Source organism: Talpa occidentalis, unplaced genomic scaffold, assembly GCF_014898055.3.
Source record: "Talpa occidentalis isolate TD23 unplaced genomic scaffold, MPIMG_talOcc4v2.1 talOcc4.10, whole genome shotgun sequence".
NCBI lineage: Eukaryota > Metazoa > Chordata > Mammalia > Eulipotyphla > Talpidae > Talpa > Talpa occidentalis.
Window position 1 is genome coordinate 27,637,818 of NW_023600993.1, and position 22,040 is coordinate 27,659,857.

General features: G+C 35.6%; 1 protein-coding gene across 2 annotated transcripts in view; it reads left to right on the top strand.

Moving 5' to 3' along the window:
- OXSR1 (oxidative stress responsive kinase 1) overlaps window positions 1–22,040 on the top strand; it is a 62,753-nt gene that overhangs the window by 20,000 nt on the left and 20,713 nt on the right. The window contains exons 2-6 of one of the 2 annotated variants that reach the window (XM_054693163.1): window positions 174–310; window positions 4,646–4,787; window positions 11,791–11,846; window positions 19,471–19,580; window positions 21,738–21,839. In XM_054693163.1, the coding sequence (XP_054549138.1) occupies window positions 220–310; window positions 4,646–4,787; window positions 11,791–11,846; window positions 19,471–19,580; window positions 21,738–21,839 (501 nt within the window). In that variant the 5' untranslated portion in view covers window positions 174–219. The remainder of the gene's footprint in view (window positions 1–173; window positions 311–4,645; window positions 4,788–11,790; window positions 11,847–19,470; window positions 19,581–21,737; window positions 21,840–22,040) is intronic. The other variant, XM_037526558.2, reaches the window with a different exon arrangement.

Below are 22,040 nucleotides of genomic sequence, written 5' to 3' on the forward strand. Positions count from 1 at the left end.
TCTGCCTCTTATGGTATTGGGGACGAGTAAATGACATGATACATTAAAGCTTCCACCACTGTGCTGACATTTAGTAAGTGCACAGAAATTTTAGTCATTAATAGTTAATTTTCCCTTGTTATTTCATGCTTTTCAGTGTAGCCAGAATCACCTTTTTGTTTCAATCCCATTAGTGACACACTGGAGAAACTGGATTGCTTTGTTAAAGGCCCTGTTCATATGATGATTGGAAGCCTTGCTAACACCAACCACCTTTCAAGATGGTGGTCAAGCATGGTTCTTTCAGTATGGACAGATATGGGAATATTAGGTAATACTGAATCTTTCATTATTGATCATCTGTAGCATAATTTTCTTTATTTGTAATTTACAAAAATGTATAATACAAAGTTTTAAATGTTTTGCTAAAAAGTCCTCTGATGGATAGGAGTAAATTGTCTGCTTAGTTCATTTATCTATACCTGTATGCCAGTCAATCCATCCTTTCTGCTACTCCTAAGCAGAATGACTTAAAAAAAAAAAAAGAATCCATATTCTTCTCAGTGAATGTAGTCCTGATCACAAAAGGGGTAGGATGTGTAACTGGGTGAAGTGTTTCTTACATGTTAACTTCCTGTTCCTCCTGGTCATAGATTTCTTGGGACAATGCCCAGTTTTTCCTGCCTATTACCCAGTAGATTTCCTGGAAAGTAATTTTCAGGCATGTTCCAGGCATGAATTTTCTATAATATCTTCTATATTTTTATGAGTCAACTTAATCTTACATCTAAAGCTTTTAAAATATTTTTTAAAATTTCATCATTTTTAGGAAAATGAAATCTTGATTTTGCAATTATAAAGTGAGTAAACATTTAAACTGAAGAGATACTTTAAGCAATATTTAGAAAAAAGAATCTAGATCTAGGTACATCATTAAAATTTATTTAAAATAGCAAACAAACTATCTCAATTCAATATTTATAACTCCACTAAAATGCCATTCATTAAACTCTAATTACCAGGACATTAGAAAATGAACTTGTTGGTTCCTTGCTCTTATAGACTATAGCAGAGAAAGAAAAGTTACAGTTAAATAATAATTATGTAGAGTGCTGTGAAGAAATATCATGGTGCCATGGGAACAGGAGAACTTAATCTTATTGACGAAGAATGGATGCAGTGGGGTTAACAAAAACTTCCCTCAGGAGGTGATGTTCAGCTGAGACCTGAAGAATAAGTACTAGTTAGCCATGATGAAATGATAGGTGGAGTTGGTATCAGGGGAAGGATGGCAGAAGTGGTTCAGATATAGTGAACACTATTCAGAGATGGAGGAGTCTGGTATGTCTTGGGACTGATGCAGCATCTGAAAGACTAAGACAAGAGAACTATTGATAAACAGGGTCTCTCTTTGAAGAGTTAGAAAATATAAATAGCCAGAGTTAAGAGAAATATGTGCAGGCTACTTTCTTTCACATCAACTTTTTCAGCCAAAATATTTAAAACAAAAGCATAATTTTGATTTGGCAACATTGTACTAATGTAGAATTTAATAAGCTAATCAAGTCATTAAATGAATTGTGGTTCATCACAATTCCCATCAACCTAGTGAACATCGTCAGAGTTAAAATATGTTTAATTGTGTCAGCATATGTAATCATTTCACAATGCTCCTTATCCTTATTCTTTTGCTAATTAAAACTCTGATGTTGAATGTTGGGATTTATTAATATCAGAATTTAATCTTTAAAAATTAAAAACACTTGATTTAAATAACTGCAATTTATTAACATTAAACTGCAATGTATGATTTTTAGAAATCAAAGTAGGAAAGCTTCTCAAAGCTTCTCTTTTTGAGAAGTATCTTAGAAGTAAGACTTAGAGCCATCAGTTGTAGAAATGCAGAGATCTAAATTCACTGGCTTAGGAGTGATAGTGTTTGGAGATGCTTTTGTTTTGGCATCTTCTAAGAGGTAACAAGTATGGGACTTCAGTGACCTAAGCAGAACCCAGGTAAAATATCTGGTATTACAGTGACCCACTTTGGATGAAGTTATTGGTCTGAAATGGAATATCCAGACCAAGCAAATATTGACCCTTTTCAAAGTCTCCTGTGTTTCAAGAAGGCACAAACAACACTCAAGATTGGTTAAAACTTCATATAATATGGTTTGTTGAATAGATAAAACGAGTTACTTTTAAATTCCTAGTAGGAATTTTTCCCTTTGCAGCCTTCATTTTGTCTGGCCAGGATTTCTCAAAAGAATGAAACATGTGTTTCATATATGTTTAATATAATCACTTTGCTTTGAAAATTAATATGTGATTGGTTAAACTAAGCCAAACAAAACTTTTCCCTTTGGCCTCCTCGTTTTGGATCATAGTCTTGCGAACCCCAGCAACAGAGAGGAAAATGTGATAATGTAGTATTAGGAAAAAACTACCTGGAATCTGGTACCTTCCTAATTCTTTGTCTCCAGAGAGTAAACTGCCACTCTTCTGCCAGTAGGAGGGTGGGGTGTGGGGGTGCACCAGAGTAGTTGTGACCTGGTTTCCAAAAAGAGTGAGGAGAGAGAAGGAAATCTTATTCTCCCTTATTTGACTTTGCCAATTTACATGGTTTCAGCCCTTTTCTACAGTCTCCCCCCTTGCTAACCCTAACGTGGTCCTAGTTATGGAACCTAGTTAAAGGTTCACAAATAACTTGTGAATATTTTGTAGCTTGACGTAGGGATTCACTTTTTCCTAATAGGTATACCTGCTCTGCAGTCATTGAAGTTTCAGATTTCTTGACTACTTAGTCAGTTTCTTTTTCTGCTTTTCTTTTTCCAGAAGATTATTGCTGTCTCTTCTGTTGTCCTTTTTTTTTTTTTTTTTTTAAGATTTATTTATTTATTTATAAAAGCACTGGGTACAGTCAGAAGCACGGGAGGGTGAGAGAATTCACCAGAGCCAGAGCAGGGAGCAGTGCAGCAGAAGGACCAAAGTACACTGCTGAGGGGATCAGCCGGCTGCAGGAGAGGTCTGTGCGCCATGTGGGACCCTCACCCTGCGGCTGGGTAGTGAACCAGCGCTGCAGAGGCTGCAGGCAGCTTTGCAACCTAGTGCTCAACCGCTGCACCACCGGGGAGGCCCTGTTGTCCTTTTTTAAAAAAATAGATTTTATTTATTTTTGCATAGAAAAATTGGGGTGTAGGCCAGAGGTGAGGGGGCAGTGATTCACCAGAGACAGAGTGGGGAGCAGAACAGGCGGATCTACTAAAATATACTGCTGAGGGGAGCAGCTGGTGAGACAGGAGAGGTCTCCTGCACCTTGTGGGTTAGCATGGTATCCCTGAGACTTTAATCCCTTCACTACCAGGGATGCCCCTGTTTTCCCTTTGTTTTTGCCTGTTTCTTTTTTCATTCTGAATTTATACCTTTCTTTGTGTAAATTAGGTTTATCCAGTTAGTAGGTTTTAAGTGGGAGCTAAAGCAAACATACTTTCAGTTCTCCCATGTTTTTAAGGATTCCATCTAAACCACTTCTTTCCATCTATTTGGAAATATTTTTCCCCCTTTTTAAGTATATGAAATAAAAGCATTCTACAGGACAAGTTTTAGTTATTCTACAACACATATTTTAGTATGTGCCAAGAAATGGACAGTCTTCTCAGTGCAGGTTATGTTATGTTCCAGAATTCTTGGCACAATTTCTAACATTGGAGATTGTTTTGTTTTGGTTCTATGATTAATGGGCCATTGTACTACCAGAAATCTTAATGAATTTCTTACAAACTTTTCATCTGTGTAGTGGTCAGTAGTCTGTGAGTTAATTACTATTTGGGTGTCTTTTCCCTCTCTCCCTAGTTTTTACTAGGAGCATTATTTCTTTTAAATTTTTTTTAAAATTTTTTAAAATTTTCAAATTTTTTTTAAAATTTTTAAATTTTATGTATTTTTTACATCATTTTTCATATTTGTACAGTGAGGGAGGAGGGAGTAGCATCAAAACAAGGGTGGTGGGAATTGTATGGGGACTATAACTAAAATGAAAATGCATACAGGAACATTATTTCTTACCCTGGGGAGAATGGTAATACATTTGAGCTGTTACTTAAAGAGAACTGCTTTTTAAATTGTTTTTCTAATTTTTTTCACTTTACCTGTTTTATTTCTATTATTTACTAACCTGGAAAAATAATTTTAACTCTTTAAGTTTCTGTAAACATGTGATCTTTATTTTCAAAGTCATGTCTTCTGTAATTTGATCTGCATTACAGTTGTATTTTGATATTTTTGTTCATACAGCATTGTATATTTTAATATGCCTGGTATTGGATGCCTGAATTGGCTTGTGATATCTTGTGCTAAAGTATTTCTGGCGGCCATGGTTTACTAGGGATTTTCACAGGTGGTTAAAAATGCTCCAAATTCTCCCTAGAAGTTTGAAGGAGATGCTGGTGTAACATTGGGTATTATCAGGCTGTTACCTGTTTTAAAATGGAATTGAAAATAAATGATTAATTTTAAATTTCTGTGTTTCTTTATATTTGCTCTTTATTTCCTTTCTTTCCTATACAGTTAAGTTTATGAAAAGGATCACATATGTTTTGACTTTAAAATGACTCTGAGTTTTATTGAATGACTTAAAAAATTTAGGGAAGATTTTATATTCTGTTTTCAGGTTCTGTTCTGGATATTATTAAATACATTGTGGCAAAGGGAGAACACAAAAGTGGAGTCCTAGATGAACCCACCATTGCTACAATACTCAAAGAAGTGCTGGAAGGCTTGGAATACCTGCATAAAAATGGGCAGATTCACAGGTATGTCAAAACAAATTTCTTCTATTTTGGATATGAAGGGCCAGGTAGAAAGCTGAATGAAGTAAGGCGCATACAATGCCCAATGAGTCCAATAGGGTGCTAAGGCCTTCTTTGTGGTGGCAGGGGTTGCTGGAGGGTCAAAAAGAGGCATTCTTCCTCAGCTAACAGGAATTGAGCATTACAAACCTGCCCAAATAGTCCCATAAAATTTTAATTTACAAGGAGATCCTTGAATTTTGTGTATCTCTCAGCCATCCCTGCTGGCAGAGTTATACTAATACTTTAAGTTAGAGGGACGCACTTACTAGTCAGTGGGGATCATCTATATGAGAATTGTTTTGGACATCAGGAGACACTCTGGAATTTTAGACTAAGATGTGACCTAATCCAGTTGACTTGTGAGGAGCTTGGGAAGCCATTACTTTCATCCTTACAACCATTAAAAAGCTAAGCAAACTGCAAATTAACAACCCTTCTTAGATCCATCAGAGAATTAAGGTCACATGACAAGGGCGTCACGTGTCGGACTTTATTTCAGAAGAAGTTGCTAGGGAAACCCAAAAGCAGCAGGAGAGACAAAATCGTGAAAGAAGCCAGTGGAACAAAGGAAAAGCCTCAATTACACAACAAGCACAAGAATTACATTACATGGTACTTTTCTTCAGAAACCATGCAATCAGGAAGAGTGGTGTGAAATATTTAAGAAGTTGAGATCAACCCACCAACCTGATTACTTCATCTGGCAAAATTAATCTTCAAAATTGAAGGAAACAAAGATTTTATCAAGCAAATAGAAATTAAGACCTTTGTCATCCTAGACCTACATTTCAAGAAATGTTAAAAGTTGTTCTTCAGTAGGGAGGAAAATGATAGCAGTCAGAAACTCAGCTCTGTATAAAGAAAGGCAGAATAAGTATTAGAGAAGGACTAAATTAAGGTAAAATAAATATTTTTTTTGTTCTTAATATATCTAGCAAAACATTGTCTTCAAAATGGTAGTAATAGTATATCTAACGACTATGTCATATGGATAAGTAAATAGTAGCAGTGTTTTAAAGGAAGAATTGGAAATCTTCTGTTAGAAGGTACTTCACTAGCTGTGAAGTGGTATGCTACTATTTGAAAGCAGTCTTAGATTAATTGTAAATGTATATATTATATAGCAAACTTTAGGACAACCACTAAAAAAAGAAAGAGAAAAAAGAATTGACATACTGAAAGAGAAGAGAAAAACAGAATCATATAAAATTTTTAAATTATAACCAAAGCAAAATATAATGGAAGATAAAACAGGATATAATCTGTTACTCACCAAAAAAAGTTACTCACCAAAAAACTAACAAAATCCAAAGTTAGTGAAGGATGTGAATAACAAAGATCAGAACAGAAATACATGTAATATAGTAGAAGTGCTCAGTGAAACTAAACTGCTTTTTCAAAAGGGTAAACAAAATAGACAAACTGTTCACTAGTCTCTCCAAGAAAAAAAAAGAGAGGACTCAAAGTCAGAAATGAAAGAGACGTTACAATTGATACCACAAAAATATAAAAGGTCCTAAGAGTCTCCTGCAAACAATTATATTTTAACAAATTAGAAAATTTAGGAGTAATAGATAAATTCCTAGAAATGACAACCCATTAAGATTAAATCATGAAGAAATAGAAAATATGAATGGATCAAATATTAGTGAGGAAATCCAATCAGTAATCTAAAACCTCTCAACAAGGAAAAGTTCAGGACCCAGTGGATTCACATGTGAATTCTACCAAATATTTAAAGAATTATAGATACCAGCCCCTCTCAAACTTTTCCAAAAAGTGGAAGGAACACTTCCAAACAAAACTTACGAGACCAGCTCACCCTAATACCAAAGCGAGACATGGATATTACAAGGAAAGAAAATTATAGGCCACTATCACTGATCAACACAGATGCAAAAGTCCTCAATAAGATATTAACAAATCAAATTTAAATTTGATACTGAAAACTAAATTGTATACTGAAAACTAAGGAGTACAACCAAAAAAAGCTGTTAGAACTAATAAATAATTTCAGTAAAGGTGCAGGATACAATGTCAATATACAAAAATCACTATACACACTATAGTTTTACACACTAAAACAAACTGTCATTTATAACAAAAAATTACTTAGCAATAAATCTAACCAAGAAGCTGAAAAATATGTGCATTGAAAATGGTAAGAAACTGATCCAAAAAATTGAAGAAGACACAAAAAAGTAGAAAGATATTCTATATTCATGGATTAGAAGAATTAATATTGTTAAAATGTCTATACTACCCAAAGGATCTGCAAATTCACTGCAGTGCATTCCCTGCCAGAGTTTCAATGACAGTTTTCACACAAATAGGAAAAGCAGCCCTAAAATATTCATGGAGCCACAAGGTTCCTAAATTCCCAGAGCAATCTTAAGAAAGAAGAACAAAGCTGGAGACCTCACACATCCTAATTTCAAGCTATATTACAAAGCTGTGGTAATCAAAATAGTATTCTTTTGACACAAAAACAAACATAGGTCAATGGAACAGAATCAGGTACCCAGAAGTATACCCATGCATATATGTACAATTTTATAGAGCCAGAATATACAATGGGGAAAGGATTGTCTTTTCAGTAAGCAGTGTTTAAAAAACTGAATATTCATGTGGAAATGAATTAAACGGATTAAAGACTTGATTTAGTTAGGACCTGAATTCTTAAAACTAAAAGAAAGCATTTGTGGTAAGTTCTTTGATATTGATCTTGGCAGTGATTTTTTTGGTTGTAACAACTGTAGCAAAGGCAACAAAACAATTAGTTGGGACTCCCATCTGGGAACTAAAAAGCTTCTGCATAGCAAAGTAAATAATCAGCATAATATTTGCAAGCCACATATCTAAGGGTTTAATATCCAAAATATAGAAGTAACTGATAAAAGTTAGTAGTAAAAAAAAAACAAACCCAAAAACAAAAAACAAAACCCATTTAAAAAATGGACAGGTTGAAATAGACATATTTTCCAAAGAAGACATACATACAAACAATAGATACATGAAAACATGCACAGTATAACTAGCAATCAGGAAATACAAATCAAAACCATAATGAGATACCATCTTACACCTGTTAGAATGTCTATTGTTAAAAAGATAAGCAGTAACAGGTTTCACCCGTAATGGAAAATAGTATGGAGCTTCATCAATAAACTAAAAATGTATCTATCAAATGTACAGCAGTCCCACTTCTGGGTATACAGTTGTCTCTCATTTTCCATAGGAGATTAGTTCCAGGTCACGCTCCCTTTCCCCCACAAAATCTGTAAGTGCTCAATCACTTACATAAAATGGCATATATTTGCATTATAATCTACTCACACCTCTCAAATACTTTAAATCGTCTTTAGCTTACATATATATACCTAATACAGTGTAAATGTTATGTAAATAGTTGTTATACTATAATGTTTAGGGAATAATGACAAGAAGAGTATGTAACAACCATTGTAGAACTAACTGCTTAGTATGTGTGTTCAGTCTGTGGTTGAGTCAATCTGCAATGCAGAATCCCTAGGTATGGAGGGCCAACTTTATACCCAAAGGAAATTAAATTTGCCATCAGTTTACTCTTGGACCTCCTAGGCACCCAGTCTATAGTATTTTTTTAATGGCAGACTAAATAGACTATGACAGAGGGCATCAGAGTGGACTTTGTGTCAGAACAATGGAAGCCAGAAGTTAGTGGGAAAGAATCCTACTACCCCATGACCCCTTTATAGATAATTCCTTATAATTGAAGATATATGTCAGACCGGTTCAGGATTTTTACATTCCTAATTAATTATTCCTTTTATAAACTATATAATGACCCCTTTTATTCCTAGAAATGTTTTTGTGTTAAAGACATGAAAGTTTTATTTTAATATGGTTAAACTAGGTTGCCTTTGATAAGATAATCTTTCAATATGGTGCAGGCTTCCTAGGGTCCTGACTTTATGAAGGGGTCTCAGTTCTATCTTGCAGCCTTAATCTATCCAGTGCATGCCTTCTGTTTAGGTATGGATTTTAAAACCTGTATTCCTTAGCCATTTGGGGCAGCATCTCTGTTCTGTCTCTTAAGACTCACTGCTCTAGGTCTTACATACACCTTTTTGTTCTGAAACTCAAAGGATTTCTTTTCTTAAATGTTCAGCAATGTGGTCATTCCCCCCTAGTTTTTCCAACATTTCTTTGTGTTTGTAGCATGTGATTGGTGTGTTTGGGTTTAAAGGCCTGGGAAATAGTGATGAAAGACTCTGTCATGCATAATTTGCTATGTTGCTGGCATGGAAATTCTCTTTGGCGCACTTAAAATCAGAGACTCAAATTTGGCTACATATTGGAATCACCTAGAGAACTTTAATAGGTACTGATTCTTGGTCTACCACTAGACATTCATTTAAGTGGTCTGGGAGGAGGCCTTGACTTTGGAACTTTTAAAAGACTCCCTAAGTGATTCAAATGTTCAATGAACACTGAGAACCATACCCTATACTTTAGCAGTAACCACCCTGAGGTAACCTGAGACTTTAGACTTAGGAGAAAGTTGTTTCACTGGGAAACAAATGATTTTTTAAAGTCCCATTATTATTTCAGGTGGATTTTGGTGTTAGACTGGTAGGCCAGATCAGATAACTTTCTTCTGTCTTGTTACTTTCTCCTCCCTCCTCTGAGATTTAGGTTTTGACTTGGATGACTAGATCTCTAAATTAGACTTAACTTTTCACTCTGTATCTATCAGTCCAATTATTTTTTCTTAATAAAGACTTAACTCTAACAGAAATGTTGGATTCAGCTTAAGACGCCTAAGTAGAGTATATTTTCCAGCTTGCTTTTTGATTCATTGTTTCTCTTGACCTTTTACAAGTTTTCCACAAACTGCCTGTTGATGATTTACAAAAATGTTGTGGGTGGAAACTTGTGTTCTTTACTAATGAGAATGTCAAGCATATCTATGTATGATATTCCTTTTAATTTTAAGAGGAATTTGTAACTTTGGTGCAATAGTGACGTGAGAAGTGATATTAAACTTATTCTTGCTATTTAAGAATGGATGAAGGATTTAACTGCTGGGCCTGCTGGTTTGCTTGTCTCCTATTGAGTTGGTTAAATCTATTTGATGAGTATATGAGAGAGACCTCCTATGTAATAATCATATTTTAAGTAAGCACAGGTGGCACAGAATGTATATGTTGCTATTAGGATATAGCAACATATATATGGCCCAGATCTAGCTCATGGTGAAATGAGGGTAACAGGCCAGAATATCTTATTTCTATGATCTGTGCTAATAGTGTGTTATAGCTTGCTACAAAAACACACAGGAGGAAGTGACTATCACCTCCTCCCCCCACCAGGGAGTGTTGATGTCACTCTAGATGGACTCAGTAAAGGGAGAAGAGAGTTACTTATTGACTCAGTTGAATGTGCTTTGCCACCCATAGAGGGGAATGTCCTCAGTTCTCTCCTGTTTGTAGTGTCCTGAGTCAGAGGCTTTAGGTTTATAGAGAAAATTGAGCCAGCGTCCATTCTGTCAGTTTCTGGAAAAACATTCTGTAAATTGCTTAGATTTATTAACAGTAGAAAATACTCAGTGAAATGATTTCTTTGCACTTCAGTATATGTTCATGAGTGGTGTATACTTTAGCATGAAGATATTGCTGTACTTAGTTGTGAAACTGTTGTTCATTATTTACCAAGGAAGGTTATATTTAACAATGGAAAATAAGATGATGGGAGAGGGGCAGGATGGGGTGTTGTGCTTTTCACTGGCTCCTTTTCATGACCAATGAGGCCTTCTTCCATGAACTTGCTTTTCTTGTCTAGTATCAAGGGTTGGCTCTCCTCTGTTTATTTTTAATTATAAAATAAGCAGATGAATACTTTCCCATAAGATATTTTAAACACCGTTCCCCTTGACTTCAGTCCAGCTCCTCGTCGCAGAAGGAACCATTCATTGCTCTCCTTTACTGTTTGTGGAAAGATGTGTGTATGTTTGTATATGACATGAGTGGTATCATGCAAAATGTGCTGTTCTCTTGATTTGTTCACTTAGTATATGTATTGGAAAGCTTTCATGTCACATGTTGATTGAATTTATTCCATCCATGGATGTGTCAAAATTAATTTTAACCTTCCTGCTATTGTTTGCTATCTCGGTTTGTTTTAAAAGACTGCTTCAGTGATTCCCCTTGTCTGTCCCAGTATATTTTGTTGTGAGAGTTTCTCTAGGTATCAAGAAGTGGATTATCTGCTCATAAGATTTAGGGATTTAAACATTTCTGAGATATTTCCAAGGTATTACATTGTTGCTTGAGAAAAAACAAGTTGTAGATTTGAATGGATAGCATTGATATTTATGTCGGGGGGAATCTTAGGTATGTCGCAGGAACATTAACTAGGCATTGAAAACATTGGAGAGAATACTACACTTATGAATGGTGGCCAAACTTTGAATTTTTCAGTGATGTTTAGTTTTTTAACAGAAGCGTATTCATGAATTACATGAGATGTTAATGGTTGCTGATAAAAATATAGAATCTGAATAATTTCTCTCTTTGTGCTATGGGAATAGAATAGTCCCTGTTTTCAGTCACAAACTGATCATGTAAAAATTTTGATCATTTGTTATGATGTAGAAAAAATACATATTTTAAAAAGTAGAATTAGGTAAAGGTAGGTAACAGTCACATTTTTTGACCACTGTTATCCCAGCCAAGACTATTTGATCATCTTAGGTTTTTCCAGACTTTATTGTAAGAAGCTGTATTTTGTAGCTTTCTGTTTACAATGTTTGGATTCTAGTACAAGTCACTAAAATTTAAAATTTTTTCTGTTGCTATCCTTCAATGCCGAAGAGAGCATTGAAATATTGCCTGTGTTGTGTGATTATAGTAAAAAGTTGCTTTAATCGTGTTACTCCAAAGAATGAGTGGTTTTTAATATTTAACTTTTTCTGTTCTTAAAGAGATGTGAAAGCTGGAAATATTCTTCTTGGAGAAGATGGCTCAGTACAGATTGCAGGTAATGATTAGTATTTCTTTTTATTTAATGGTCAATAAAGCCATATTACTTATCCTTTATGGTTTCTCCTACTCACTGGACTCTTCTTTATTCAAATGGATGTGTTGGCATCTGTACAAACTTTCAAGATACCCTGTTTCTTATCCTTCTTTTTTTACCTTAATATTTCTCTAGCCAGTATATATTACCTTCAAGTTATCTACTCCTTACCATCATTAGGTACTTTGGGTTTTCATAACATTTTGTACTTTCCTTTAAAGGATAAGAAGTCCAGAAACTCCATTGTGTTTAAGCATATGCTATAGAAAGGTGATACAGAGTTGCTTCTTTCCCTGGGAAAATGGGGTGCTGGTCAGTTAGGAAGAGGCACCTGAGAGGTAGCAGTGTACTTTTAATAGAGTCACAGCTGAAGATGTAAGAGGTGGAGCCCAGGGCCTGCCAAAGGTGGCTATCCTGATGGAATACCCCCTCCTCCAGGCTTACTCCAGAATGGCTGTACTGCAGGATCATCAAGCAAGCAGATCCCCTGGGAAATCCTCAGATTGGTCCCACCTACTGTGGGTCCACTCACGGTCAGGTGACTGGTAGGAAGAAGATAATCACCAAACCTAACATTTTTCCTTCAACTTTTAGAAGATAATTTAGGTATACCTCATCATGTCTTAAGGTAAGGAAATGTTTAAATGAAGCCACATAGAGCTCTAACATAAAGGAAAAGATGGATAAATCTGACTCTTTTAAAATTAACAGCCTCATGGGCCTCCCCGGTGGCGCAGTGGTTGAGCGCTGGGTTGCGAGGCTGCCCGCGGCTTCTGTGGCGCCGGTTCGATCCCCGGCTGCTCCCCGGCCACCGGAGGAGGGTCCCACATGGCGCGCAGACCTCTCCTGCCGCCCGCTGCTCCCCTCAGCAGTGTACTTTGGTCCTTCTGCCTGCTCTGCTCCCCGCTGGCTCTGGTGAATTCTCTCACCCTCCCGTGCTTCTGACTGTACCCAGTGCATGTATAAACAAACAAAACAAACAAATAAATAAATAAATAAAACATGCCTCTATTTAAAAAAAAAAAAAAATAAAATAAAATAAAATTAACAGCCTCTCTTCACAGAGGAACACGGTAACTTATCACCATCAATAAGTAAAAAGGCAAGCCACAGAATAGAGAAGATATTTGTAGCATGAAAAACTGACAAAGGGTTCAAATTTACAGTATATAATGAACCCATAAGAAAACAAACTCAGGTAAAAAAATGGGCAGAAGATTGATATAGGCATTTTCCAAATGAAGGCATCTAAACATAATAAAAGATGTCAACCTCACTAGTAATCAGTTAATTGAAAATAAAATACCATTGGAAGACCATTTTATTTTTTATTTTTTTAAAGATTTATTTATTTATGCATACAAGAGCTGGAGTGTATGCAGGGAGAAGGAGAGTGGGAAGTGAGAGGACTCACCGGAAACAGAGTGGGGAGTAGAATAGGCGATTGACTGAAATACACTGCTGAGGGGAGCAGCAGGTGAGGTCTCCTGTGCCATGGAGAGGTCCATGGCACATGTGGAGCAGCAGGAGAGGTCTCCTGTGCCATGTGGTTTAGCTTCCTGGCCAGGGATCAAACTCATAGTACAGTGGCTGCTGATAGCTCCATAGTGCTGAGACTTAACTCCTTCTGCTGCCAGGGAGGCCCTTTAAACTGGGATACCACTTTAAACTGATATGGCAGAAACATCTGACAGATATTAGTGTGGGTGTAAAACAAGGAAATATCTCAAACTCTGATTGGTGGGAATATAACAAACCCACTTTACTGAGATAAAAGATAACGCCTACCTCAAAACTAAGCTTCTGGATTCATGTTGAGAGACTCATGTTTATATGTGTCATAATACTCATAAGCATTAAAAGTTTGAACCTATCCCAGTAATCATTAGTAAAATAGATACATAAATTTGGTTAATTTATATATTAGTGATGCTGAATTAGTGATGAAAATGAATACAGTTACATACAAAAATCTGAATATAAAAATTTAAGGTGAAAGAAGCCAGTATAAATGGAATATGTAATACGTGACTTTACTTAAATCAATTCAAAACCAAGCACAATTGTTTAGGATGGCAAAATCAGATGGTGAAAACTAAAGAAGAGAAATTCTGGGAATATGGTGAATAGGAAGCCCCAGAATTCTGTCTCACCACCTAAACAGTAGTTGTTTATGTCTAATGTAATAGACAGAATATGTCTAATGTAACCATTTTGGGATTCTGCAGTCTGTTGAAAACTTGCAAATACCAGGAGAGACTTGGAAGGTAAATTGTGGTTAATTTCAGTTCTCTCACAGTTATCAACTTCCAACCCCCCACTCATCAGCCATGTGACAGGTAGCTGTGCACATTTTTGGAGGCAGGTTATTTATAAACAGCTTGCAGCAGCCATGGTAGGTAAAAAGGACCCTATTTTCCAAATACTAGGAAACTGCTCTGATTACTGATTGCTACTTCTGATGAAAGAGATACAGATGAAGAAGTGTGTGACCATTGTTGCTATAGCTTCCCCAAACCTCCCAGAATGATTCCAATTGACTTAAAGGCCTGGTACCTTTTTTCTCCCTCTGTATTTTTTTTTTCTTACCCTTTTAGAGTCATATATTAAAGACTAGTACGTAAAAAGCAACTTCATATACAGGGAAACTGGAAAATAACTGCACATGCCCAGGAAAAGGCATAAAAAATGACGTGAGAAGACCTTTGGTTTATCCCTCCGACAGATATCTGAAACAAGGATAGCCTGCAACAATCAAAAACAAACACAATAACTAAACAGCAAACAGATATGGGGAGAACCTGATTTCTAAAGTTATTACGTTATTATATTCAATGTCCACCTATCAACAACAGAAAAATCACAGGACCTATGGTGGAATAGGAAAAGGGCCACTATGGTGGCCTACTGAAAAAGAAACATATCAGCAAAAACTCCATCAAGAAGACCTTATGACAGACCCACTAGTAGAGAAGATCTATTAGACAAAGACTTTAGAACAACTGTGTTAAAGTTGATCAAAGAACTAAAGGAAGATGTGGAGAAAGTTTAAAAAATGGAATCACAAATAAATATAAGAAATTCTGGAGCTAAAATGTATACTAACTTGTACTATGAAATGAAAAATTCACTAGAAGAGTTTAAATGCAAATTTGAGCTGGCAAAGTAACCAGAGGTCTCAACAATAGAACAATGAAAGTTACCGAGTCTGAGAAACAAAAAAAAAGATTGAAGTGAACAGAGCCTAAGGGAGTGCCTCATAGGATACAATCAGTCAGACAAACATGCGCATTATGGGAGTCTCAGAGAAGAAAGAAGTGTTCAGAGACAATATTTGCAGAAATTGATTGATGAAAACTCCCCAAATTTGTTTAAAATTCCAAAAACCTCAGCAATCTCCAAGAAAGATGAACTCAAAGAGACCCATACCAAGGTACATTATAATCGAACTTTTCAGAGATATCACATATTTATTATTGAACCAACTTATTAGTGCAAAAACATACAAAGAAAAAAATAATTTCCTAATAATATCCAGATAGTTTTCAGCATGATATCGCAAGATGCTAGTGCTATTGATACAGCATAAATAAGTATGCCATGTAATGTGTGATTCCTTATAGACTCAGCTTGGGTCTTCTTCAGTATGTGTTTGGATTTGTACCCAATTTTATTACCAGTTTTCATTTGAATTCACTGAGGAATGAGATGATTCTGCTTTTGTTTCTTAGCCAGGAATTGTTTTATCCTGAAAGTCTTGTGAGAAGATTTGGTGCAAGGATCAGAGTCAGCAGCACACAGTGTCATGGCAGGGAAAGATAGAGAGATACAATTAAAATTTTGAAAAGCAAAGACAAAGGGGGAATATTGAAAGCAGCAGGAGAGAAAAAACTTGTCATATACAAGGGAGCCTCAGTCTTCTCAGCTTATATAGCATCAGAAACTTTGGAAGCCAGAAGGCTGTGGGCTGATGTATTCAGAGTTATAAAAAGAAAAATAAAAAGTCAACCAAGAGTCCTATATCCGGTTTAACAGACCTTCAAAAATGAGGGCGTAATTAGAAGCATTCCCAGATTAAAAGCTGAGGGAGTTTGTTACCACTAGACCTAACCTGTAAGAAATGTTCAAGGAAGTCCTCAAGGTGAAACAAAAGGACTAGACAGTAACACAAAACAGTATGAAGCAGTAAAAATCTCAAAGGTAAATAAATACATGTGCAAGTATAAAAGATAGGGTTATTGTAACAATGGTTTGTAGCTCTACTTTTGGTTTTCTTTGTGATTTAAAGGGCAAGTACATTAATAAATTGAATTATTGGACTACAAGTGTTGTAACTTTGGTATATAAATTCACATATTTCCCCACATAATTACTGTATATTTAAGATAATTATTAGGTTATGTATTGGGTCACATAACGCATTAAGATGCAATTTATGACATCAGTAGCCAAAAAGGATGGGGAAATTGCTGAAGGAACATGAAAAAAAAGACTCAAATACCACAACACACCAACTAGATCTAATAGACATCTGTGGAATACTTTAGTCAATAACAATAGAATATACATTGTTCTAGTCTTTTATTACTGATTTTTAACTGTATTGCAGTTAGAGACAATACTTTGCATGATATCTGTTCGGTTTAGGCTTATTGGCGCCCTAACATATGGTCTATTCTGGAAAAATGTCCCATGTGTTCTTAATTAGATTGACTAAGAAAAGGACTAAAATGAGTGAAATTAAATGCAACTAGGGACATTACTACTGATTCTGTAGAGGTAAAAAGGATTATATGAGGATACTAGGAACAATTAATTCCAACGTATATGACAGGGACAAATGCGTTGAAATACAAGACTGAGAGCACCAGACTAAATCATGAAATAGAAAATCTAAATTAGTGAGAAGATTAAATAGTAGCCAAAATCTCACAGCCAAGAAAAGCTCTGGACCTGATAGCTTCATTGGTGAATTCTGCTAAACATTAGCAACTAATAATCTTCTCGAACTTTTTCAAAATATTAAAGAGGAAGGAACACTTTCTGATTCAACCTGAGGCTAGCATTACAATATCAAAGCTGGACAAAATGACTACAAGAAAACTACAGATCAATATTCCTTATAAACTGATGCAAAAATTCTCAAAAAATACTAACAAATGAATCCAACTGGAATCTATTCTTGGTGTGCAGGGGTGATTCAACATATGAAAATGAATCAATCAATGTAACAGACCACTTTAACAGAATGAAGGAAAGAAACTGCACCGTCATCTCAATAAATGAAAAAGCATTTGAGAAAGTCCGACACCTTTTCTTGATAAAAGCATGGTAAAAGCTAGGAACATCCTTGACTACTAAAAGCCATATTATGTAAGCCCACAATGAATATCTAAAGAGAAAGCTTTTTCTCTCACTCAGGAGCAAGGCAAGGATGTCTGCTTATGCCACTTCTATACAATATAATAGGAAATCCTAGACTGAGCAATTAGGCAATAAAAAGAAATAAAAGACATTCTAATTAGAAAGGAAGAAGTAAAATTGTTGGCAGATGTTAAGATCTTATATGTAGAAAATCCAAAACATCCATCAAAAACCCACAAAACTTTGAACTAAGAAATGAATTCAACAAATTAGTAGACAAAATCAATACAAAACCAGCTTTGTTTCTATGTACTGAAAATAAATAATCTGAAGGGAAATTACAAAAGAAAGAAATAATAAGTAGCATCAAAAACAAAATACTTGGGAGTCAACTTGACCAAGGAGGTTATAGACCTGTAAAATGAAAAGTACAACATATTGCTGAAAGAAATAAGATATAAATATATGAAAACACATTCCATCGTCATGGTTTGGAAGACTTGTGTTAAAAATCTCAGTACTACCCAAAGTAATCTGTAGATTCAATGCAATCCCTATCAAAATCCCAATGGCTTTTTTTTGTTGTTTCAGAAATAAATAACCCATCCTAAAATTCATTGAGACTCTCAAGGAACTCTGAATAGCTGAAACAGTCTTGAAGAAGGAATAATGTTGGAGGATTCACATTTCCTGTTTTTAAACATTTCTGTGAAGCAGCAATAATAAAAACAATATATAGTTGCATAAACATACACAGAGAAGAGAGAAGAGAACCCAGAAATAGATTCTTCACATGTTTGGTTAAATATTTGGCAAGGTTGCTAAGACCATTCAAGGGGGGCAGAGGGGAGGATGGACAGTCGCTTCAACAAGTAGTATTGGGGAAACTGGATATCCTCATGAAAAGAATGAAGTTGGATCCTTGTCTAACCCCATATACAAAAATGAACTCAAAATGAATAAGATACCTAAATGTAAGACCTAAAACTAAACTCTCAGAAAATAAAAGCAAAAGCTTTACGCCGTTGGATTTGGCAATGATTTTTTCTATGGGACACCAAATGCCCAGGCAGCGAAAGAAAAAGGGAAAGTGGACCTCATTATATTTAAAAATTTTGTGCAACAAAAAAACACTATAGAATCAAAAGTCATCCCACAGAATGGGAGGAAATATTTGCATATCATACATCTGATAGAGGACTGATATCCAGAATATACAGGGAACTAAAGGTCAACAACAAAAAGTCGAGTAAAAACAGTGTTCTCCATTGAGGATAAGCAAATGACTGATAGGCACATGAAAAGGCTCAATATCACAAATCATCAGGGAAATGCAAATCAGAATGACAATAAGATCTCGTATCAAACAGAGAATATGTTTTCTGCATTAAGAATGTGGAGGAATTGGAATCTTGTGTGCTTTTGGTGGGAATGTAAAGTGGTATAGCTGCTATGGAAAACAGTATAACAGTTTCTGAAAGAAAAATAAAATTACCATATGGTTCAGCAACTTCACTTGTAGGTATGTATGTATCCAAACGAATTGAAAATATGTCTGGAGGAGATATTTGTACCCTCATGTTCATAACAGCATTATTCACAGTGGCCAAAACATGGAGGCAGCCGCATCCAAGCAAGCAACCACTGTTTATTGACAGATGAACAGATAGGCAAAATATGTTGAGGGCGTGCGTGTGTGTGTGTGTGTGTGTGTGTATGTGTGTGTAACAATGAGATAACATTCAGCCTATAACAGAAGGAAATTCTCACATATGTTGCAACATGGATGGATTTCTCAGACACTGAAATAAGTTAGTTGAAATAGCCACAAAAAGACAAATACTGTATGACTCCACTTATAGGAAACAAGTAAGAATAGTCAAAATCATGGAGACAGAAAGAATGTTGTCATGTGCTGGGGCCTGGGGGTCATGTGCAGTTATTTTTTAATGGGTATGGAATTTCAATTTGGAAAAATAAAAAGAAAAGAATACATTGAGGCAAAGGAGGCAATCTGAGGGAGATGGTGATGGGTGGGGGTGAAGAGGAATGGAATAAAGGAACTGTTTAGCCTTAATTTAGTCAAGAAGTTCAACAGAAAGATGAGAAAGTGTCATGCTGTTTGCATTTAGGACTATAATTGCATATTATTTTTCTATCCGCTGTGTCTGCTATGTTAGTTACTGTACTTTTAATACTTTGCTCTCATATTCTATTTCAGATTTTGGGGTCAGTGCTTTTTTAGCAACTGGTGGTGATATTACCCGAAATAAAGTGAGAAAGACTTTTGTTGGCACTCCTTGTTGGATGGCACCAGAGGTTATGGAACAGGTACTGTGTCTTTTTATCTTTTTAAAGTGGTCTAGGGTTTTGTTACCAAACTGGAAAAATTGAGTAGTGTTTGATTTTGTTTGATTTATGAAGTTAGCTTTGGGAGGAACTCATCTCTGTTCATTGGTTAAGACTTTAGTCCACTGTTTAAAGACAAAACAAAAAAAAACCTTTAGAACTTTACAAAGGACACAGGAAACGCAGCATTTATACCAAAGACAACCCAAGGAATATTGTAACCAAAATTGTTTTTAATAATTTCCTTTATACAAATTAAATAATGTAATCTATTTATGAGTCATTTCATTGCTATTATTCTTTTGAGGGAGTAGTTTTCTCCATATCTCTATTTTCCATTTGCTCTCAAAAAACTGCAGTCTGATGTCATTCATCCCATCATCTGGCAGAAACTACTAATTCTGGAAATCAGTGCTCATTTCTTACCCTTCATTCTACTTGTTCTCTTTGAACCATTTTAAAAGATGACCAGTTCCCTTTCTTCCCTTCCCTAATGTCGTTTCCTCATTCTTCCACTTGTCAGGCCATTTCTCTAACTTCTTCTCTGACTTTCCTTCTACTACTAAGTGACACTGCTTTCCAGAACGTTGTTCTTGGACTCTTTTCTGACTACACATTCTCACTGCATCTGCTTCCCATCTATTAATGATTTCTAAATTATGTCCAGTCCATTTGTTTCCTAAACCTCTGGATATTTCCAACTCACTGTGGATGTTTTCCATAAATGTCTTATGGGAATATCAAACTCAGTATGTAAAATTGAATTACTTTTCACTGTTAAAATTTTTGTTTTCACCCTGTTGCTGAAGGAAAGATTCCCTCCCACCATAGGCTTATGGGGATGACTGAGTACTTAACACCTAATATTGGACTGATGCCATTGGCCTGTGGTTTCCATACAAAGATGGGATTGGCTTGACTGAATAATTCTGGGGACTGAAATTTGCTCTTCAGGGATAAATAGTAACTAGACCTGGCTTGTTTCATAAGCTGGGTTACTGCACTAGGTTGAAGAACTTATCCTCAGAAGCAGAGTGGGGAGGGGAACTTGCACTTAGCTCACTGGATGTTGTCCTATCCCAGAGGTCAAGGCAGCAGGTAAATGGAACTATAATTTTTGGTCTTAAAACACATAATGCCCCACACTTATTTTTCCTTCTACGTAGTTCTTAGGATACATTTAAAATTTTAGTTATATAATGTACTGGTGACAATAAAAAGGAGAGAAATTTTGCAACATTCCAACAACTTTAGAAATATTCCTTCTTAACTTTCTTTGTTAAAAAAATTAAGATTACAGAAAATATCATAGTAGAGAAAATTTTAAAACTAAAGACTCACCACCACCACTGCCTAACATTTTGTTCTAATTCTTTCTAGTTTTGTTTTTTTAGAATATAAATGTCTTTGTAATGGTATAAAAACTTGAGAACAATTTTCTGTTTTTTTCTTCATTAGTGCTTTATCACAGTGGTTTTCCATGTTTTAATATAGAACTCTTTGAAACCAATTCAGTAAGTCCTTTGCTAAGGAGCTCCTGAAGGACTGACTGTGCTGGCCAAGGAACCATGAGTCTAAAGTCTCTCAGACACAACAGCTGAGGTTAAAACTCATGGTTGAGAACATCCTTACAGAGTGTATGTGGCTTTGTCAGATAAGACTAGGTTATTGAGTTGGTCCTGAAATTTGCCTTTGGACCCTTTTTGGCCTTATCCCAAATTTGTTCATTGGGTCTTTGTCTTTATTGGCTGACTTTTTGGCGTCTTCTTACCATGATTGGGTGTTGCCTTGAAGTTTGGAAAGAAGCAGTTACCAAGAGAGCCTTGCTAAGATGTCAAAAAGGAAATGCCTTTAGAGTACTCTTTTGAGAGACTATACCATACTTAACAGCTGTTTCCCCATTGTTGGTGAACATTTTTTCAGATTGCCTTTCTTTTCTTTTATCTTTTTTTTTTTTTTTTTTTTTTTTTGGCTATTAGCAAGTATATTTAGCTTTTGGCTACTTTTACCGGTTTGAAACTCATGAACACTGTCTTGGTGGTGGTGGGAAAACTGGATATCTATTCTAATATGTTAGAAGTTGACTTTAAAAGTGCTTTTAAAATGGTTAAAGTAATAATGTACACCTGTTTTTTACAGGTTCGAGGTTATGATTTCAAGGCTGACATCTGGAGTTTTGGGATCACAGCAATTGAACTGGCCACTGGGGCAGCTCCTTATCATAAGTATCCACCAATGAAGGTGAGGTTCATATTCAAAGTACTTCCCCAACTCATGTTCCAGTTCCTTTTCAGAGCCTTTCTTCGTTCTCAGTCATAATGTTCTGCCTTTTATCTTCTAACTTCTGTCAGTTAAAATCTATTAGATGTTTGGTTTTAGCATTGAGTGGATGTCTTTACATTGTAGATGTCCTTTTATATGACAGTCTCCTGACTCTCATTT